We start from the raw sequence: 21,743 nt of genomic DNA on the forward strand, positions 1-21,743 counted from the left end.
TCCTCTTAGCTAACTGTTGGAGGAATGCGGCACAGCCTAGCCAATGTTTAAAATCACGTCCTGTTCTGCCTCTTGTTTTCCAGAAAAGTGTCATTACTGTCAACTCTTTCACAAGACAAATAAACCAATGAATGAAATATATCCTCCCCCTTCCCAATGAAAATATTCTAGGACTGAGCTGCTTCCTTCCTTGCTCCTCCTCACAGGAACCCTGTTTGTGGCCCTGAGAAGAGTTAAAATAAGAAACACACGGTCTTTGAATACCACTTTTTTACAGTACTAGAGCCATTCCCAGCTTATTACTGATTCCAGGGGCTTCCAAACGGAAGGAGTTCTGTTTTCAGTTATGAACCTTTTTTCACGTATCAGCTCTGGGACACTGCTGGCCAGGGCCTGTTGGCCAGGCAGGGCAGCCTAAGGACTGTAAAGCCTAAACCAGTCATAGGGAAAATATACAGTACACTACTGCAAACACAGGGTCCTCTTCTCCCTAAAAATTAAGTGCAGTATAATATTGGGACTCATCCAATTATTTGAATCCAATACAGACTCCAAAAAACCTGTAATTGATCCAACTAATCCAACCCATAGCACTGGAATGACAATAACTGGCTTTCATTATAAATTGCATAGCCCACTAAATTGATGGGAAGGCCCTCCCCCAACACAATACATCAAAAAAGTTAAAATTAAGCTTCAGAATCAAAACTGTAATTTACGGAAAGCTTAGGAACAAAAAGACCACTCCCTCCTCCCCTTTGCTATTGTTCTACAGGACTAGGTCTCTGAGCAGTGCACTTTACACCTTTAAGGCTTCCCAGAGGTAAGAGGCTGGGGGCAGGGGGCCAAAAGCTACCCGGAATCAAATACTTGCACACTAATAGGTCTAGAGCATAAATTTACTGAGACGCAAAGTTAGCTAAAAGGAAAGAAAACGTATGTGCCACGGCCAGTGGATACCTGACAACCAGGAGAGCCAAAAGGACACTGGAGAGAGACAGGGACTCCAAATGGTGGCTTTTCTGGAGCAGAGTGTGAGCAACTGCCTCCTTTAAGTCGCGAAGGGGGTGCCCGCAGCCAACCAAAGGCTTTGGGGCCGAGCTCTGCAGCCGCCCGTCTTCATTAGGGTCACGTACCATATGGCACAAATAAAGCCTCAAGAACCCCCGTTGGCACGGCCCCAGGGCAGGCCCGGCCTTGGAGAGCGGGCTTACCTTGGAGCTGCTTGAATCTCCCTTCCAGCTGGTTGTAGTTGTAAGGCACCTGCCCCGTGTACGCTGGCGACAGCGGCCCGGAGATGCTAGACGTCCTCTGCAATTCCATTATGCCCGGCGTAACCCTCGGGCGGGCTGCACGGTGGAAATCCCGCTCCGGCCCCCTCCTACCCCCATCCAACACGCAGCAGCTTCCGCACGGCTTGGCTCCCGGCCCCGGTGGAAAGGGCTGGACCTTAAGCGAGCCCCATTCCGGTCTGAAAGTCCAGCAGGGTGATCTGATAGGAAGTTGGCTACAGGAGAGTCCACCTTAGCCCGGCGAGGAGTTGCCACTCAGGCATCTAATTCCTTGTTGCTCTCCTTCCCTCTGTAGCCCTTGCCTGGAAGCTCGAAATAAATTACCGAGGAAGTAAGGAGGTTGAGAAGAAGAGGGACGCAAGTCCTAGTTAAAACTTTAAAAAAAAAAAAAAAAAAATGGCCAATCCTAAGCATGCCACGGTCGCCGAGCCTGGGAGCTCGCGGGAGCAGCGCACACACCTCCTCCCGGCTGCCCGCGGCGGCCGCCGGTTTGTAATTTAATCAGGAGCCACTCGCCGTGTGCTAGGCGGTGATGTCACCTGATTAGCATAACAGCATTGTAGAGGAAACGCAGGCTGTACCACGAGGAGGGGCCCGGGGGAGGCCGGCCGGCCGCAGCCCCTCACCGGTCGCCGTGCGCACACGGCCAGTGGCCGCCCCCGCCGCCCCCCGGCCGGGCCTGGACACGCCGCCGGCCCGAGCCGCGGCGGTACCGCCCCAAACAAAGCTGCTGGAATTACAAGCTTTTGTTGAGAGCCTCATTTAACGGAAAAGTCTCCGATTACTATCACAGGAAAAGGAGAGCACGCCTGCCGGCGGCCCGCGAGCGTGAGCAGCCCCGCAGGTCGCGGCCCGCGCGGCGCGTTCACCGTTGAGCGCCTGCGGGGCTGACGCTGGGGCGCACCTGGGCGCGCAAGGGCCCAAGGCGGGCGCCGGCCACGCGGGCCCTCGGCAGGGAGGTGTAAGTTCAGACTCACTGAAGAAATCTTCTCAGCCGACTTACGCTGCCATCATGGGATGTTAAGCCAGGGGTTTTCTGGGATAACACCGGCCCTATAATAGTAATTCGACGCAAGGAAGATTTATGGGAGCCCCGGGTTGCAAGGCATTGTGGGAGAAAGGTACACGGGTAAACACCAGGATCCCTAACCTGGAGAAGTTTACGACCCGGTGGGGAGATAAGAGAACAGAAATTACACATTTACTTCGATTTGTAAAACAAGCTCTCTAAACTTCTGGTTCTCCAAAATTTTGAATTTCTCTTCCCTAGCTGCTTCTCCCACCAATCTCGACAAAAAAAAAAAAAAAAAAAAAAAATCCTCCACATAGAAAATACACGATCACAATGTGTTCTTGAGAAATAATTGACTCTAGTCCTGCCCCCCACCCCCCACCCCTTTTTCCTCACTAACTAAAACAGACAACAAATTACACATTTAGCGTTTCCAGTCTGGAGCCCTGCAGCAATGCTCTCTGAAGAAGGTAATTTCATTCCTAGGGGATTCCAGTCTGCACTGTGTGGTGGGCTCCCACCCCAGGTTCACTCCAGTCCCCAGGGCACTTGTAATTCAAGCAACTGCATCCTGTCCAGGGCTAGAGTTAATACAAACCCAGAGCCTAGCTGACTGCTCAACTCTGAGCAGTCCTACTCCTTCCGCCCACACAACTGAGTTTCTAATACATCCACAGTATCAACCTTTGGCTTTCTAAAACCAGGCCCAACCAGGATCAGAAGATAACATTTCTCATCACCCAAGACGTAGAACATTTTTTAAAGCCCCTGACTGTGCCAGTTCACAATGCTGAAGGGAAGGTAGGTAGGAAGGTGGCAAAACCCTGGGTCTTGGAGAAAGCACTTGACTACATTCCCAAGACCTGAGTTGCTAGTCCTGGCCAAGCCTCTTAATCACCCTATGACCTTAGAAGAAACCCTGGATTCTTTCTAAACTTCAGCTGTCAGACTGACTAATTGTTAATGCCCACCTCTACAAGGTCACTGAGGGGATGATATTAAAACACCCTAAAAATTGTCATACTATTCAAAATTACAAGTATATTTTTCTTCTTTTGAGACAGTCTTGCTCTGTCACCCTGGGTAGAGTGCAGTGGTGCCATCATAGCTCACTGCACCCTCAAACTCCTGGGCTCACCCTCAAGTGATCCTCTTGCCTCAGCCTCCCGAGTAGCTGGGACTACAGGTGCACACCACAACACCCAGCTAATTTTCTATTAGTAGAGACGGTCTCGCTCTTGCCCAGGCTGCCCTTGCTCAGGCTGGTCTCTAACTTCTGGCCTCCAACACCAGTCACCACGCGGGGCCCAACAAGTGTATTTTTCAAAGTGCACCTCTCTTTGCATTCCTCCCAACCCCCGCCCCACATCACATCAGGACTACAAAGAGAAATAGAATGGGGAATTGTCTCAATGAAGATCCTTTTAACATGTCCCATTGCATTATTAAATATACTGGTGAAGTGATAAGTCTCTAAGTGTCCAGCTAGGGCACAGAAAATGAGATTACCAAGTGGGTTTCCAATTTGTAACATTTTATTTTTCATCTCTAAACCACTTAATGAAAAAGGGAGTCACCACTTAGTCTTTCCCTTTCCCTTCCCTCTGGTATGGGGAAGTACATACAATAAGCCTTTTAGTTAGCCAGATTACATATAGTAATGTGATGAGCTAGGCCTACTGTAGCCAACACTACACTAGCTGGGACTCAATCCTAGAACAAACCGCGCAGACTGAACACATGCAAGTATTAGAAAGAAAGGTTTTGAGGCTGGGGAAGGGACCGGAGGTAAGAAATGGCAATTCGCTTGGTGTGATGGGGCTAGGGAAGAATAGGACACAACCCTGTGGCCTACCTCCAACTCAGCAGTGGGGAGGAGGGAAAGGAAGGCCAGAGCCACTCATTCTTTATTTCTTCAGTGTTCACTGGGCTATATTTATAGCACTTGATGCGTGCAAGGCACACTCCCGAGTGTTTTGGAGGATTAAAAAATAATCAGGAGAGCTGCTAGCCAAAGGAAATGGGACAAATATACAAACAGTAAAATACTAAAAGAATACAATAAAGGCTAGGGTAGCTTGTTCAGAGAACAAGGAGGGTCACATCTGCCTTCTGGAGGAAGGGAGGTGGGAAAACCCTTGGAGGGACTGGAACTTTGACCAAACCTTGAAACACAGGTAGATATCAACAGGCTGGAATGAGGGAGGAGCCTCCTCTCCCAGTGGGGGAAAGCAGCATAGTAAAAGCACCAAACCTGGGGAACAGCACCAGCAAGTGCTGCAGTTTGGCTGGAGTGTAAGGAACTGCCAGGCTGGGAAGGAAACCGTGAGAGGCAGGTTAGAACTAAGCCTGAGCTGGGAGCCATTGCAGACTTTTGACCCAAAGCAGTAACATGGTCTGGGCTGGGCTCTAGAGATGATTAACCTGGCAACAGTTGGTTAGAATGGGCAGAAAGGAGAGGAAATGAAAGCAGCAAGGTCAGTTGGGTGGTTACTGCAATTGTCTTTCTTGGTCAAAGGCACAATCAGGAATGAAAAGGAATGGGGTGATGGAAGAGTTAATCCATAGGACTTTGATGGCCAACCATATGTGGGAGGTTCAAAGGAAAGAGTCAAAGAAGACTGGGGCTTTTAGAGCTGGGGGGGTGGAGGGCTGAATAATCTGTATCTGCTTTTCTTGTGATGCCAGAAAGGTAAGGCCAGGTCCCTATGGCTGTCTATGGACAGAACAAATTACAAGTGCTGTGGGCTGGTGAAAAGACTCAAGTTCAGAGTCAGGGACCCAGGCTCACCCTAACTTCTGAATGCCACCAAGAAACTATGTAATCTTTAGCATGTTTCTAACCTCCTTGGGCCCCATAAAGTCCAAACAGGTTGGACTTTATGATCATAACAATTCTTTCTGGTTCTAAATGTATTTATTAGTGACCCCCCCCCACCCCGCTTAGGCTGCAATTATAATTGTGGTCCTAATTATCATCCATCTGTACATAAAATGAATGGCCATAATAACCATACATAATCACACTTTGTAGCTTACAAAATGCTTTCATATTCATTTTCTCAAGTAACCAACCCTGTGACATAGGTATTGTCTCCATTGTGCAACCAAGGCAACTGAGGTTCAGGGAGATACAGTGCCTTGCCCAGGGGCCTCCGTCTGGTGAGTGGCACCATCAACATATGGACCCCCGACCCGCCAAGTCCAGATCACTCTCCACTTCTCCATGTGCTGTTTCTCTTACATGCTCTGAGTATATCCAGCTCACCAAGGAATTCTAAGCTTTTCAGAAAAACATAAAACTCGATAGTGGTATCAAGATAAACCTATAATGCAAGCAAACCTCCACACAAACCTCTACAACATTTAGTTTGGGTCAGGATTAGGCACATTCTCTGCCAGTTCACAGAGAACTTGCTAATTTGAGGGTTCTGTTGTTGTGAATGGGTTTTGTTAGGTCTTGTCTGATTTTGTTCCCCTTTTCATACTTGGTGGACCTCTACACTAAGATTCTCTATGCTTCTGCATCTGGCATGGAATGGGAATATTAAGGGGGTGAGATTAAGCCTCTGTTTATTCTAAAAGGCTTTATGTTGTCTTAAGGGGGAGAAAGGATGAATGCTTTTCCGGCATTACAACAAGCCTGAAAGGGTAAACTTCGGATGTTCATTTCCTGCACATACAAACATCATCAAGACTCAGTATGTCTGGGAGAGGATGGCCAGAACGCTAAAATGTGGTGGGATTTGTACACATCCAATCCCAGGACTTGAAAAACCAACCCCAGAGCTGGGAAAGAAGTGGTGGGAACAGGGAGGGACAGAAAACAACAAGGTCTCACAGACAAAATGTTTTGCTGAATTCTCTGCCACTTTCTACTGCCTCTTCCAGATGTGCCTTTCCTTCTTCACCACCGCCAAATCCCTTGACAGTTGGATGACCACAGCCAATTTCTCCTGAGCATTTCCTTATAGGAAACCAAAATAATACTTCTAAAATAGTCGTCTTCCATTAGTGTGGCCAGATAGAGAAGTAGGCTCCAAACCATGCCACTCCGTTTGGCTCCAGAATCCTCTGTCTCATCTCTGGTGCTCCTTCTGTCTTGCCTCTCTGGGCCACCTACTCCCTTCTCTAGGAGCCTCTTGCCAACTCTCCCACTCTTGAATCCTTGACTGAGATCATTCTTTTCTCTCTACTGTCTAATGCCCGAAGAACCTCCCACCCCCCTAACTGCCTAGTTGTTGCCTTCTCTTTTCTCCTCAAAGCCTGCTTCTATTAAAAATCTATCCCTTCCTCAATGGAAATTTCCCCACTTACCAGAAAACTCAACCAACCAAGCATACCACCATGAAATCCAGCCAAAAGCAGAAAACAGAAGATTTTATGAAGCCTCCTTCTCCCCTCAAAAGAACAACTTTCAAAAAGTCCCAGTAGCATAACACATTTGACACTGGCACTTCCATGCCAGTGCTACCTGCCTGCCACCCCTCCTTTCTCCCCTGTGGCACCTCCCACTCAAGGCCCACAGCCTGGGCAGCTGGAAGCAGTCAGTAGCTCTTCCCCTCCCCTCCAAACCCACACTACTCCTAGAAAATCAGGGTGAGACCACCCCTCCACTTGCTCCTACAGTACCATTCATGTGAGCATTCGAGTCAGGGCTTGGACATGGAAAGGCGGTTAAAAGCAGACTTGGGACCTAAGAAGCTGGCTCTGCCACTTTCTAACTCTGATTCTCTGGGCCTGAAAAACTGGCAAAATAATGGGACCAACTCCATAGAGGTGTTCTATAAGTTCAGATAAATGTGTACAAAGATCCTAGCACAACCCTAGCAGCTATGATTACTAACTAGTCTTTAAATTCCTCATAGAGGAAATTTCAAAAATTAATTCGATCTCACCTTCTAGGTCTCTTACTTCACCAAGGAGCACCAGGTGGACAATGTTGCAGGTTTCACATGGAATCACTGACCTCAGGCTGGGAACCAGAATGGTCACCCTTTGGATTTTTGGACAAAGGAATTTCTGAGTGCAAAGACCAGTCCTCCACCTGGGAAGTACTCATATACCTCATTACTTTTTCTTTAACTCACCCCATTAAGCACTGGGAAAGGCATACTCAAAATCACATTGTATAGAGTAACACCTCAGAGATGGCAAAAACGCAATACTCACTATGAAACAAGTTATAAAAGGCCTCCATTTTTAGAAAGGTCAATGTCTCTTTGAGGTGAAGCTATCAGATTTGATACTTCAGGACTTAGAATAACCAGAACAAATTGAAGGGAAGACTAAAGGTATTTTTCCAACCATTACTCTCTGCTCCTTGAAGGACATGGATGGCTCACTCATGCGTGTGGTGTCTCTCTCTCTCTCTCTCTCTCTCTCATCCCTCCCCCCCAAAATCATCTAGTTATATAGTTAAATCTGAAATACCAGGGCAAAACTCATTTCCATTCATATTCTTTTCCTGTTTCCTGCCAAACTGGTCATATCAAAACTGAATACAAAACACCTGACATTACTGCTGAGAAAGAAAAACGGCAAGTTACATTCGTAACATGCACCCAAGGTCCCGGGGAAGGAATGTAGTTTATTGGATCTTCTACTCTGGCCAAACCTTATCCCGCATTCTTATCGCATCTGTTATCTGCACATGCAAAGCTTCCCTGAACCAGCAAAAGAATGTCCCAGCACAGAGCATCCCCTCCTCCTTTGGCAAACAGGTGTTGCTATGCCTGTGACTGTAATAGCAGACAGAGCTAAGACTTGGCTTCTCTGCTACAGGTAGAGTGGTTTAAAGGAAAAGAATATTCGAGGAATGTAATTGGGGCCAGGCCTGCTCTTGCCCAGAGTTCTTGGCTCTGTTTGCCACCTCCAAGTTTGAGGCAAAAGGCCGACACACACAGGTGTTCAGAGCCATTGGGCCAGAGTCCTACAAGGACACAGGTGGGGCAGTGGGAAGACACTGTTCCCTGGGTAGCACAGCTTGTGGGAAAGGAGGAACCACAAATCTGTAACAGTTTTTGGGAAAACAGGACTTTGGACCCTGCCCTCAGGTATTCACACCTGTGTTACCTTTTCCAGGACCTGTAATGAGAAAAATGTGAAAAGAGCAGGTATGTCAGGCACCTGGAGAGGGAAGGAGAAAAAAGGGAGGAAAAAAACAAAAGGAGTGTGTGTGTTGAGGGGGAGTGTGCAAACCTCGCTGTCATGACATAGGCCCCACACCTTCTCATGTGCTGACAGCCAAAGTCAACCCATCCAACAAGACCTCAGCCCCACCCATGGTCACAAGCCATCATAGGGACCCATGAGGTTGTGAGAAGTGATTTCTTCTCTGCAGGGACTCTTAACCTAGTTTAGGAAATAGGACACGTGGATACACACAAAGGCATATACAAATACAAAACAATAGGATATAAGGGATGTCAGGTTAGTGGTCATTACAGTAAATACCCTTCTAAATGGAGCATAACTGAACTTCTCTACTTAGCTGAGAAAATATCAGAGCAGGGCAGGGTTTCTTCCACACCAACCTACTCTGTTCCTATACTGCCTTATCTGCGCGATTTTAATGTTCCTTCTAACCAAATCCCTGCCAACGTGTGCCATTCTAACATGACAGCGTAGGCACTGTATCTATTAATTGGGGGTGAGGGTGGTGTTCCTTGCTCTTTGAAAAACAAGTCCCGATTACCCTGTTGCAGGGATATGGAACAATGTGTGCAGCCCTGGCATGTTAAAATGTAAAATACTTTGAGGGTGCAGTCATTTCTTCCTCCTTAGCACTTGAGCTTCTGCCGATCTCTCAGTGAGATAGCACAGCCTCCTTCCCACAGGACTTCGCCAGGCACAGGCGAAGGCACTGGGCACAGGCCCTGAATAATTCATGGACAGCCCGGTCGCTCAGGAGTGCCAAGGCCCACCAGCTGCCTATTAAGTGGGAGGCAGGCTCCAGGCTCACTGTAAAAGAAATAAATACTATCAGCTACCTCTGAGACCTTTACAGGAACATAAAATCCTTCCCTCTTTTCTTTATCTCCCCATTTTAAACCATGTAATTTCCCTCTGAATCAAAGGACAACTGACTTTCATTCTAAGGAGGATGGGTCCCCAAGTACATGAATGGGATGAGGAGAAAGTGATGTCTTCAAACAAATGCATGATCAGGATGTCATTCCCATGCTCAGGATACCGAGATGACACGGGTAAAGCACCAGACACTGTGTCTGACACAAGACACATGCTCAGTAAATGTCAGGCCCTGTCCCCCTCCTGCCTGTCCCTCTGCTCCAACCAAACTGATCAGCGCCCCACCACCTGTCCTGGGCTTCCCATGCCTCTGCTCTCCGCACTCCCCTCACCTCTCAGTCTAAAGTCCGTTCATGCTTCCAGCCCAGCTCAAAATCGTCCCTCCTCCAGGAAGGCTTTCCAGATTATCCCAGCTGGGATGATCACTCCTTCTCAGAAACCCTACACCAGCACTGTCAGCCTCCTTCATCTGGCATGTATCACACTGTACTGGAGTATTACTTACCTCTTCCTGTGCACTAGTCTTATCTGCTTAATTAAAATAATGGAAAGCACACCAATTATAGACTCAAGAAGTGAAAAGTAGACTCCATTCTCAGCTGTGGACGCTGACTGGCTATGTGACCGTGAGCTGGGCCCTTAGATTCTCCAATGCTCTCCTTAAACACCAAGGGATCGGAAACAGAAAATCTCTAAGGTTCCCTGGATATAATGCTCTTGGAAATGTATCATAAGCTGCTTTAGGGCAGATGCAAGTCTTACACAACCTTCACCCCACACCCCCTAGCCCAGTGTCCTCTAAGAAACAGTTGTTCAGAATGATTTAGCTATTTCAGAAGCCTGAACGTCAGTGACAGCAAAAGCTCTGTGAGGGAGTTGGCATCATATGGTGAACTGTAGAGCCTATTCCACCTCCTGGTCCATACCTGAATCTTTCACAGTTAGAAGATGATAGCTAAAAGTCCTAACAGGTATCAGAAGCTCCTTTTCAAAATTCACCTATCTAAGCCAATCATCTCATTCATAGACAAGAACAATGAGAAATGAGGTACAGAGCCATGAAATATAAAGTAAGTTCCAGGCATACTAGAGATTAGAAAGTGGGCCTTCTGAATCCTTGCTGCCTCTTTAATTTCTAGGGCAAACCTGAAGGTAGAGGGAGCTGAGGACAAAGGAAGTGACGTGGATTTCTCATGCCTCTGTAAGTGAAGTGGGCCCAGGGCTCAGAATGAGAGAAGGCTCATCCTAATCCCTCTCCCACCTGCCTTCCAGCATCCAACACCAAGGTGGAGCCAACAGGCTTGTAACTAAGTGGTAGATGACCGGCATCTTTCCATGTTCTCTGAGATCCAACTTGTACCAGCTAAGAGAGAATGAGAGCCCAGATTGTGGTATTGACAGCTTCGATCTCATCCTCCCAGCCCAGCACAGTACCAAACACACAGCTCTCCAAAACTTTGTTTTTTAAAGACCCTTTCTCTCAGTTTTATACCTTGACCTTTCCTTATTATGATGATTTCCTGAGGGACCAGCCTACACAGGAGGCATTTTTAAAAAATACTTGACAAATGTGTTTATTCATTACAACTAGAATTTTATTTATTTATTTATTTATTTATTTTTGAGATGGAGTCTCACTCTGTTGCCGGGGCTAGAGTGCCGTGGCATCAGCCTAGCTCACAGCAACCTCAAACTCCTGGGCTCAAGCGATCCTACTGCCTCAGCCTCCCGAGTAGCTGGGACTGCAGGCGTGCGCCACCATGCCTGGCTGATTTTTTCTATATATGTTTTTAGTTGTCCAGCTAATTTCTTTCTATTTTTAGTAGAGATAAGGTCTTGCTCTTGCTCAGGCTGGTCTCGAACTCCTGAGCTCAAACAATCCACCCGCCTCGGCCTCCCAGAGTGCTAGGATTATAGGCGTGAGCCACCACGCCCGGCCACAACTAGAATTTTAATGACAGGTGAAGAATGAAGTGAGAGAAGAGAAAGAGACTAAGCTCTTTTCTAATACCTACCAAGCTCACCTATGACCATCTTTCTACTCACCTCTTTTCATTACCATTTTTCTCACCCTTTTAATTACCATCTATTGAGAAAAGCATGATTTGAGACCACGATGGTGACTTTTTTTCACTACACCTTATTTTAATAGCGTTATAAAACCTTCAGTAAAGAATGTGGACCAACTGGAACCCTTGTGCACTGTTGGTAAGAATGTAAATGGTACAGTTGCTATGGAAAACAGTAAGGAAGATCTATAAAACATTAAAAATAAAACTACCATATGGTCCAGCAATCCCACTTCTGGGAATATATCCAAAAGAATTGAAAGCAGGATCTTGAAGAGATATTTGTACTTTCATGTTCAGTGCAGCATTATTCACAATAGCCAAGAGGTAGAAGCAACCCCACATCAATGGATGAATGGATAAACAAAATGTGGTATATACATACAATGGAATATTATTCAGCCTTAAAAAAGAAGGAAATCCTGTCACATGTTACAACATGGATGAAACTTCGGGGCATTATGCTACATGAAATAAGCCAGTCAGAAAAAGATAAATACTGTATAACTCCACTTACATGAAGTATCTAGAGTACTCAAACTCAGTGACACAGAAAGTAGAATGGTGGCTGCCAGGAGCTGGGGTGAGGAGGAAATGAGGAGTTACTATTTAATGGCTACAGAGTTTCAATTTTTTCAAGATGGAAAGTTCTGGAGCTCTGATGCACAACAAAATGAACATAGTTAACACTATTGAACTGACACTTAAAATAGTAAGATAGTAAAATTTATGTTATGCTTTTTTTTTTACCACAATAAAAAATAATTTTTTAAAAAAGAACCTTTAGTAAAGACTCGGGAGGAATGCACTACTGAGAAGGGCAAGAAATAGCAGATCTACAGCCACACGTCCCCCATCTATGACCCTGAAGCTCAAACAAAACTTTCTCAAATGCTGTCAACCAACACTCTGACCCTCCAAGTGCTGTCTTCCACCCTGAAGAAAAAAGATCTTTCCTGGGAATCCTCCCAACTCTTATTTTTACAACAAAAGGCCTCATAAATTAGTTATTGACTCCAAATTGCCTCTAAGCCTCCATTTGTGTGTAGTACTGTAGATTTTATCATGGAGTTTATCCATTTCCCACAGAGTTGCCACCAGTGTCAGACTTTATCATTTCTACAAACCCAACCTTCATGAAATTGTTCGAAAACTTTTGAGTCAGCAGCTTTGAGACTGAGTCCCCAAACCATGCAGGTAAATCAAGTGGCAGTTTAGAAATAGTAGCAACGTATCATATTTGAGCAGGCATGTACATATTTATATAATTTAGGGGACGTGCGCACAAGAATGCCTGCATGCACACAGGATCACCCTGGCAAATACTAGACAAGTTTTTCTTACTCTGAAGCTTTTGTGATACCCTCATCATCAATTATCCTGAAATATTTAGGCCTGCCCACCTAGCTAAAGAATACTGATAGCCTCTCAATGTGGGCACATACATGGTTTGCTGTTAAGGATAATTTTGGTTTAATAAGGGCTCACGAAGCAACGGAGTAAGGTTCTCACTGATTAAAAAATTGTCCTTGTAGCTGGCCTATTAAAGATTATGGAAGGGCAAATGGCAAAAATCATTACACAGGAAAGAGGTCTGTAATTTGAAGTGATTATAATCAAAGTTACACTAGTTCTTGTTAATAACACTCTACAAAAGAGCTGCATTTCTGAGTCATCAAACATAAAACATTAACAAAAAATTAACATTGAGACTAGGTCTTGAGTCAGAGTTACAGGGCATTTATTACTTCCTGGACAAGGACAAAGGTTGCCATCATCCCTATACCAATACATGGTCTGCGTCTCACCGTGTACACAGAAACCACCAGGGAAAGAGGCCAAAACTTACCTTGGCAACAAGAGGACAACAGCGTGCTAACTCCCTAGGAGCATACACACAATCTTCGAGGTCTAAGGGCCCTCAGAACCCAACCAGCCCACCCCTGCATTTCTCAGGTAACGAAACTGAGATTGAGGGAGGCTGGATGATCTCTCTAAAGTGGCAGCCAGTGAAGCCCAGTGGGCACCCAGCTCTCCTGATTGCACTAACAGTATTGACAATCCCCTGCCCCGCCTCTGGATCCACTTTGATAAATGCCATAAAAAAGTTTTGTTACCTAAAAATGTTTTCCCTAGATTGTAATGCCGATCTGCCAACTTTTTTCTAACAGTATTAATAGAATAACAATGGACTAGTAGGGTATGTCAAATAAAGCACTCAGCTATTAATAGTATCTGTCACTTAGTGGGGTTTCAGGGTAACTTCGCTTATTTAATTTCATCGTTTCTTAAATAAACGCTTACCCTCTTTTAAAAATTTTGTTCAAGTTTGTTTGTATAGCTTACCAAAACTAATGTCTAGGACATATTTTATATCTCCATATCTTATAATTCATATTGCCATAGCTTTTTAGTATACTAGTTAGTACAAATGTTTGACTTATTTTTTTTTTTTTTTTTTTTGAGACAGGTCTTGCTCTGTCTCCCGGGCTAGAGTGTAGTGGCGTCATCATAGCTCACTGCAGCCTCAAACTCCTGGCTTAAGCAATCCTCCCACCTCAGCCTCCCAGAGTGCTAGGATTACAGGCATGAGATGCCACACTCAGCCTGACTTTTTTTAAATAGGTCATTTAGGCCTCCCTTTTACAACTGGGCATGCTTCTCTTTGTGTTTGATAATCAGAAACAAAAAGAAATGACCTTGTAAAAATACCTGATTATCAACTCTCAGATAATGCTTGGCTCTCTTGGAAAAGGTTTTGAATAAGCTCAATCACCACTTTGATGTCACAAATGAGATACTCAGGTATCTCAAAGACTTACTCATAATTCTCTAATATGGAGTAATTGTAGGGAGAGGTACAAGATTTTTTTTCCCCTCATGAATTAAAGGGTATTCAGAGCCCTACAAATATTTATCTGAAGGAGGGCAATTTCCAGGAGGGTTGGAAAAGGCAGGTCCAAAGATAGGCATCAGAGCCTTTAAATTACCACCCTGGAATCCAGAAGCCTCTGATTTATATTACCACTAAAGTAGGCTGGTGCAAACTCCACAGTTCAAAAAATCTCAGAATGAAATCTGTAAAATGGGGGATAATGTCCCCTACCAAAGACTGTTATTAATATTATAGTAATATTATATAATGTTCTCCAAGATGAAAGTGATATACAAATTTTAAGTATTATAAATAATCCCCCTGGAAATCTAGTAATATTTCTTTTTTATTATCCCCTTATACCAAACTACAGCTGTTTCAACAAAGAGAAACAGAGCACTAAAGCTAAATAACCCCCACGAAGGGCCAACCCTCCTCCGGTAAGAGCCTGTTTGGCTTGGATTTTCTACACTGAGCATGTCCCTCTCCTTCCAAGGAACAAGAGCCTCCCACTCTCATCTCCATCTCTCTCTCTCCCTCCAACCTCAGTCATTTTTTTTTTTTTTTTGGTGGGGGGGAATCAATTTATCAAAAGTTTTAAAATATTTTTATTGTACTTAAATCATTCTCTCAATAAATATTTAGGATTGATTATGCAGGATCATTTTAATGTGCACTGAATATAAATCTAAAACAGAGAAGTTCAGTAAGAAAATATACAAATGTGAAGACTATATTAATTTTTTTGAGTTAAAAAATAAAGTCTTTTTCAGTGTTTTTTTCTGCCTCCCAGGAGAAGGACTGGAAGTTACAAATGCCCTCTAAACATCATGGCAAACAAAGCCACGGGTCACCAGTGTCTTTAGGCCATCAGAACATGGGTCCTTTGAATGTTTTTGCTTTTCCACCTTAACTTTTCCTCATCTTCCCACCTTGCATTAATGTAATATTTCTCAATAGGGAAGCCTTCTTTGCGGGGAGGAGAGAGGATTTATTTTCATAATGAAATGTTACAATTAACACCTCACATGTGCAGTGTCTACTGTATGCAGACACTGAGCTAGGCATCTTCCACATTATTTTAAGTTCTCTCAACAATCCCATACTATGGATATTATTCTCATCCTATAGGAGTAACTTGCCCGCTGTCTCGTAGCTAGCAGTGACCTAAGGTAGGCTCTGAAGCCATTCTTCCTTTCCCAGCATCGGCCCTGAAATGGGCAGTCCTGGATGTCTGAATCCAAACCCAGCAACTCCCAGGTGCTCTGGCCCTAGGAGGACCTCCAATGTGCATTTGCACAGGCAGAGAGCAAGCGCCTCGGGCCTGCACAGTTTCTAAAGGCTGGGTAGAATACAGGCGAACATAAGCTAAGGAAAATATGAATATGCCTAAAAACTGGAGTCCATGTGATAGAGAGAGAAAAAAAATCTAAACAATAGCCAATAGCCTACCTTGCAGATCTGTAACCAAAATACCTCACACAACCCCCATCTGCCCCAAGCATCCAATATCCAGGGGCTTCATAACCAAAACCAACTCCTCTTCCTTCCTCCTCCCTTTCCCATACCCTTGCAGAGCAAGTCCTAGGGATCCTAATTCAACAAGTCCTTGCTTTCTCTAGCCCTTAGCCACAACCCCAGTTTCAGGGCCTTGCCTCTTCCCTGGAAGAGCACAACGGTCTCCTAAATAGCTCCCCCCACAATGTTCCTCCTCTCCAAGCTTTCTTCTACAGTGTCCCCAGAGGGATCCTCCTGACACAAAAGGGGGGGTCCCCCGCCATCCCTCAAAACCCACACTGGTGGTACTCAGGTGAAGTCTTTAGGGGCCTCAGGAGCCCTGGAGGTGGAAATTTAGGGGAGGGCCCTCTGCTTCATCTAGAGCAGCTCCAAGTGCGCAGTTTTATATATTGAGGTAAAAAATAGTTTTCTCCTTAAAAATAAAACTTCTCTGAGCTCAATGTTAGAAACCACTGGCCTACAGGATAAAGGCTAAACTCCTTGGCATGGCATTCAAGGCCCTCCTTGTCCACTCCTATAGTCCCACCTTGATCTCCTTCTGCAGTTCTCTGCATGGCTCCCTAAGAGAGCCAGGCGTGTTTGTGCCATCCATGGCACTGCTTGCTTGGCCTGAACCCCCTTCCGTCTACTGACATCGCCTCTCCTTTGTGAGAACAGAAAGCCTTTTCTGCTGATCACAGGCTTGTTTTCACTTAATCACCTATCTCTGTATTTCAAACGCTAATCACAGTGCCTGGCACATAGTACATGCTCAGTAAGTATTTTACTCATTCATTCACTCATAAATGAATGAAATAAAAAAAAAACAGTAAGTTCTAATAAGCATGATTCACAAAGCTTAAAAATAAAGAGACCACTTAGGTGTACTTTGAAATGTGCCTACTACCACAGGGTATTCCGGCACCACCAGTAATAATATCTAATCAGTGGGGCAATGCCAGCATTTTAAAAAGTAGAATAGAATAGAAAATATCACAGCATCTCATGTAGCACAAGTAAACACTACTTTGTGAAATTTAAATACGTATGGATACACACACAAATATATTTATATACATACATTTATGCATGTACTAGGTTGCCATGTAAAATACATTTCTTACAGATATTATGGTTAAAAATTACTTCTTTGAAAAGCACAAGTCACAAAAACAAAACAAACAAACAAAAAATCACAAGTCAGTTATAGGTTCAATTGCCATGATTAGTCTAAAGTCCTCCATTTAGTTTAAAAAAACATAGAAACATCACCCTCCATCATAAAATTAAGTTCAGACAATAATTGTATTGGGTGTGCCAATTAAAATGGGTCCTGAATGTGAGAGAATTAAAAAAAAAAAAAAACAACCACATGTGGGCATGCCTGGAGATTATGGCTGATTAAATGCACAAAGAAAGCTGCACAAGCACACCTGTTAACTCAGTGTCAGGGGTTTTGGGTTTCATTTTAGTATCAAGTACATCCTTCAGCCTTGCCTCCCCTCTATCCTGTATTTCCCAAGGCAGTCTTGAATACCTCTACATTATTTACAAGCATCCACACTCACAATGGCCTTCCTTCACATGCTTGGAGATAATGAGTACAATTCCATGGATGGTGTGCTTAGGGGCCCAGGGCAGAAGCTGGATGCACACACTCATCTGCTGCAGCGTAACCAGTTCTAGGTATGAAACTGTATTCACAGTAGAGACATATAAGGTGCTAGTAAACATGGCCCGTAAACTTACTTCTCCAAAATCAGTACATGACACAGCTTTAGGACTGTCCACCCATGGAACTGTCAAACATATGTCCCTGGCTGGAGAAAATGGAAAAAACTGACTTGACAGGGCCAAGCAGGCTAAATGACATACTGCTAATGCCATGAATTTAGAAAGTTACTAAATTGTTTTTGCTATTGTTTAACCACAGGAAAAAAAAGACTTAAATTACACATCCGTTGCAAAACAACAGTGACAACAACATTCTACTCAGCCTGTACTTCAGTCTGAGGGGGTGGATGAATGGCCTTTGCCTGTTGCAGCAAAATGGAGGAATTCTAGGTGTAAAATACTACAGTGATAGCGTGCTATTCCCTGTTGTCCTATATTCACCAAATATCCTTGGTCCTTATCACAACATAGTATTCTAAGAGGAAAATTGTGGCCAGCCTTTGGAAAAATGAACCATCACCTTCTTGAATTCCAACTGCTGGCACACACTTAAGGCTAATGATGACACAGAAAAAAAACACAGACAAACTGCAGGCCAACCTAAGGGTGAGTGTTTCTTTAGAAGTGCCCTCCAGTGAGCACCTTTAATACTCAGGGAACACGGAAGGTAAAAGAGGCAGAGGTGGAAAAGGCCCAGAAACATCACAGGGACCAGAATAAGGGACAATCTAAATCTTTAGCCCTAGCTCTTCTCACCAAAAAGGGTAAAAATCGTAGAATCAGACACTTGTAGCACAAAAGGAGGCAGGGTGAAGGGCACCTGATCCATTGTGTAATGGCTTGTACTGGGTTAACAAATAATACCCCAAAATTCCAAAAACATCTCTAAGTTAACATTATAATAGGTAGATCACGTACTATAAGAATGAAAATCTAAGACAAATACTCTTTGGTGGGACAAAGACTAAACTCCAGTATTCTAATAATCAACTGGTCTTGCTTCTGTGTATTACTAGAAAAGAAAAGGTATTTGTCTAAGTTCAGGCTGCTAAAACAGAATACCAAGAATACCATAGACTGGGTGGCTTAAACAACCACCATTTATTTCTCATAGTTCTGGAGGCTGAAAGTCAGGGTGCCAGCCTGGTCAGGTTCTTGGTGAAGGCCCTCCTCCTGGTTTACAGGCAGCCATCTTCTAGCATTTCACATGGTAAAGAGATCATCTCTCCTGTCTGTTTTCTAAGGGCACTAATCCCATTCATGAGGACTCCACCCTCATGACCTAATTACCTCCCCACCTCCTAACACCATCACAGTGGGGATTAGGATTTCAATGTAAGAATTTGTGGGGAGCAAACATTCAGTCCTTAATAGTATTTTCATATGTACATAGTATTTTCAGTATGTACATAAAAAATATCTCAAAAGATATGCATCAAAATTTTAAAAGGGATTTATCTTTAGAGAGCTGAATGAGAAAGGATTTGGGGAAGGAGAAACATTTATTGTCGACTTCTGTAGTGTTTAGACTTTTTTTATGCAATACATGCATTACAATGTATAATGTAATACATTATTTTACAATATATTTTAATGTAAAATTCTTAAACACATAGAACTCTTCAATAAGGTATCACAAAAAATAGGGGGAAATTTTCCCAAATGAAGTGATGATTAGTAGCTGTGACCATGAATGAGTTCTTCAGTCTGACAAGTACTCAATAAAAAGCACCTAACTGCATTCAGACTTATGTTAGGCACTGTAAGAAATGTTGAAAGGCAGGAGGGTGTGGTGGCTCAGGCCTGTAACCCTGCCACTTTGGGAGGCCAAGGCTGGAGGATAGCTTGAGGCCAGGAGTTCGAGACCAGCCTGGGCAACATATCGAGACCCTACTTCTATAAAAAATTTAAGAAGTACCCAGGTGTGGTGGCCTGTGCCTGTAGTCCCAGCTACTTGGGAGGCTGAGGTGGCAGAATCACTTGAGCACAGGAGTTTGAGGCTGCAGTGAGCTTTGATTGTGCAACTACACTCCAGCCTAGGCTAAAGAAAGGAATGCTGAAAGAAAGATTACCACTGTCACTGTCTTCAAGTTTAGTTATTGGCTGGAGGGAGAAGATGGATACACCCACCTTGAGCACACACATGAAACTAAAAAGGCACAGAGAGCATGGTACAGAATAACAAGGGCCGAAGAAGTTTCTTGAAGAGAAAAGGTCACTGTGAACCATGCATATAGGCTAGATGGCTCCAAGGTGAGGCTGGGGCTCAGGCTGGAGACAGTGGAGAGACCTTGGGTTTGCTTCCGAAAGACTTACAGGGAGATTCAACAGGTAACATGCAATGCAGGGAGAGGCTGAGACCCAACAAATGGCCCAGCGTCTCCCTGACTTCAGTCCATCTGTTTCTTAAGATGCGTACAGACACAACCTCATGACTAATAAAGCAACTTCACATACATGTTCAAGAAATCTAAGCAGTCTGCAGAAATTTGAACCCCTATGGCAAAATTCTTATCAGCCTCACCCAATAACACACCCATCACCCAATTCTGTCACTATCTTAGAGCTCTGAAAATTCACAGACTTGCAGCAAAGAGATCAAAATATAGAACTCAGCAAACTACCTTGAAGATTAATGAAAATACAGAAGAGATAAGAATTGTAGAAAATGGATGTTTATCAACCAGAGGATGAAGAGGCTAAGATTCAGGTTTTCGAAAGTATCACAATAATACTTTTATTTAAATTCATTGCTTGTTTTACACACCTGGTCTTTTCCCTAAATGAGATTGATTATACATGGGTAAGGAACATGCTAATATGGTACTTATGTCACTGTACTGCTAAAATATTTGGAATGGCACTCCAGTACCAGGCACCTGTCGCACTTGGTCCTTGAGAACCCAAAAAAGCAAGCATGGGAGAGATTGTTTCCAAGTCACAAAATCAACCACAAATATTTGTAAGTTAATAACTCTGGTACACACTAAACATCTTATTGGAGGCATATTCTAAAGACTGAAATGCTAATGTTTGTTTCTCTTTGTTAACTTTATTTTTTTGAAGATCCTCCATAATGGAAGCTGTCCATTATTGGTTCCTTTTTTTTAAAACTAATTAACCAATGGTGAATGTCACCTTGCCATTTTATAAAATTTCTTTATCTATAGATCAAGAACATCAATCTATCAGAAAATACATTGTAAACATTTACTGTTATTTATCATCATCTTCCCAGCAACCTCCCCCTTTTTTGCATAACAGCCCCATGTGGTTCCAGAGCTGCCATCCTCTTACGTCCCTCCACATCCCACACCACAGTTCACTGGTCCAGGAGCAGCCACTTGCCCAAAGCCTACTAAATTATAGCCTTTCTCCCAAACGCCCCCAATGTTTCCAACTGTAACTAGAGACATGGGGAAGGTGGTAAACAGCGAAGCCCCGGAGCAGACTTCAGCCGTGTTTCCTGTCATCTGGAAGACCACCTACAAGGGGCAGAGACAGAAGCCCATTCTCATAAGGAAGCTAAAAAAAAGAGATGGGGACATGAAAAGCTGTAATTTCAGTTGTTCTGTAAAGTGCCTTCCTACGCCACAACACAATTCTTCTACATTAGATGTGCCAACAGTAGCCTCCAACCACCAGCCAAATGCCCTCTGAGCCATGGATGGATGCAGCCGCTGTGTTTTGTACATATGGCTTCCTGTTCCTCACCAATGTTTGGGGATACCTCTTCTAAAGGCAACCGTGTATAAGTACTCAGTTGGCCATCACCTGGTATAAAAAGATTATCTGGGCCAATCAAACACCATCTCCATGCCTAACCTTACAGAAATTTCAACTAGAGGGAACTAGGATATTTAATTATTTAGCAATGAGGTCAAAAGATACAAGGTTGGCAAGAGGTGGAATTGGAACTAAAGTACACCAAAGCCACATGTGAGCTGATTTACAAAGGAGCAGATACTATTACTAAGCGGAAGGCTCCAATGAATGGGGAACATGGGAAAGATGGGGAACACCAGCAGCCCTATAGCAGCCAAGTCACATGGCTGAAACTTGGCAAAAACCCTCCTTCTCTCCTCCTTTAGCTCCACCACACACGTATTTTTTTTTAATTGAGAGAACTCGACTGAATCTCTATTCCTTACAACCAGAAAGGCCTAACCAAAAATAATTTTTTTTTAAATTAGAGATGGGGATCTCACTATATTGCTCAGGCTGGTCTCTAACTCCTGGCCTTAAGTGATCCTCCTGCCTTGGCCTCCCAAAGTACTGGATTACAGGTGTGA

General features: G+C 44.0%; 1 protein-coding gene across 3 annotated transcripts in view; it reads right to left on the minus strand.

Moving 5' to 3' along the window:
• SPTBN1 (spectrin beta, non-erythrocytic 1) overlaps window positions 1–21,743 on the minus strand; it is a 190,653-nt gene that overhangs the window by 103,947 nt on the left and 64,963 nt on the right. The window contains exon 1 of one of the 3 annotated variants that reach the window (XM_069494378.1): window positions 1,215–1,826. The exons of 1 other annotated variant lie outside the window; for it this stretch is intronic. In XM_069494378.1, the coding sequence (XP_069350479.1) occupies window positions 1,215–1,323 (109 nt within the window). In that variant the 5' untranslated portion in view covers window positions 1,324–1,826. Of the gene's footprint in view, window positions 1–1,214; window positions 1,830–21,743 lie in introns of those variants that run through there. One more of the 3 variants, XM_069494379.1, reaches the window with a different exon arrangement.

The sequence above is a fragment of the Eulemur rufifrons genome, chromosome 19 (genome assembly GCF_041146395.1).
Source record: "Eulemur rufifrons isolate Redbay chromosome 19, OSU_ERuf_1, whole genome shotgun sequence".
Classification (NCBI taxonomy): domain Eukaryota; kingdom Metazoa; phylum Chordata; class Mammalia; order Primates; family Lemuridae; genus Eulemur; species Eulemur rufifrons.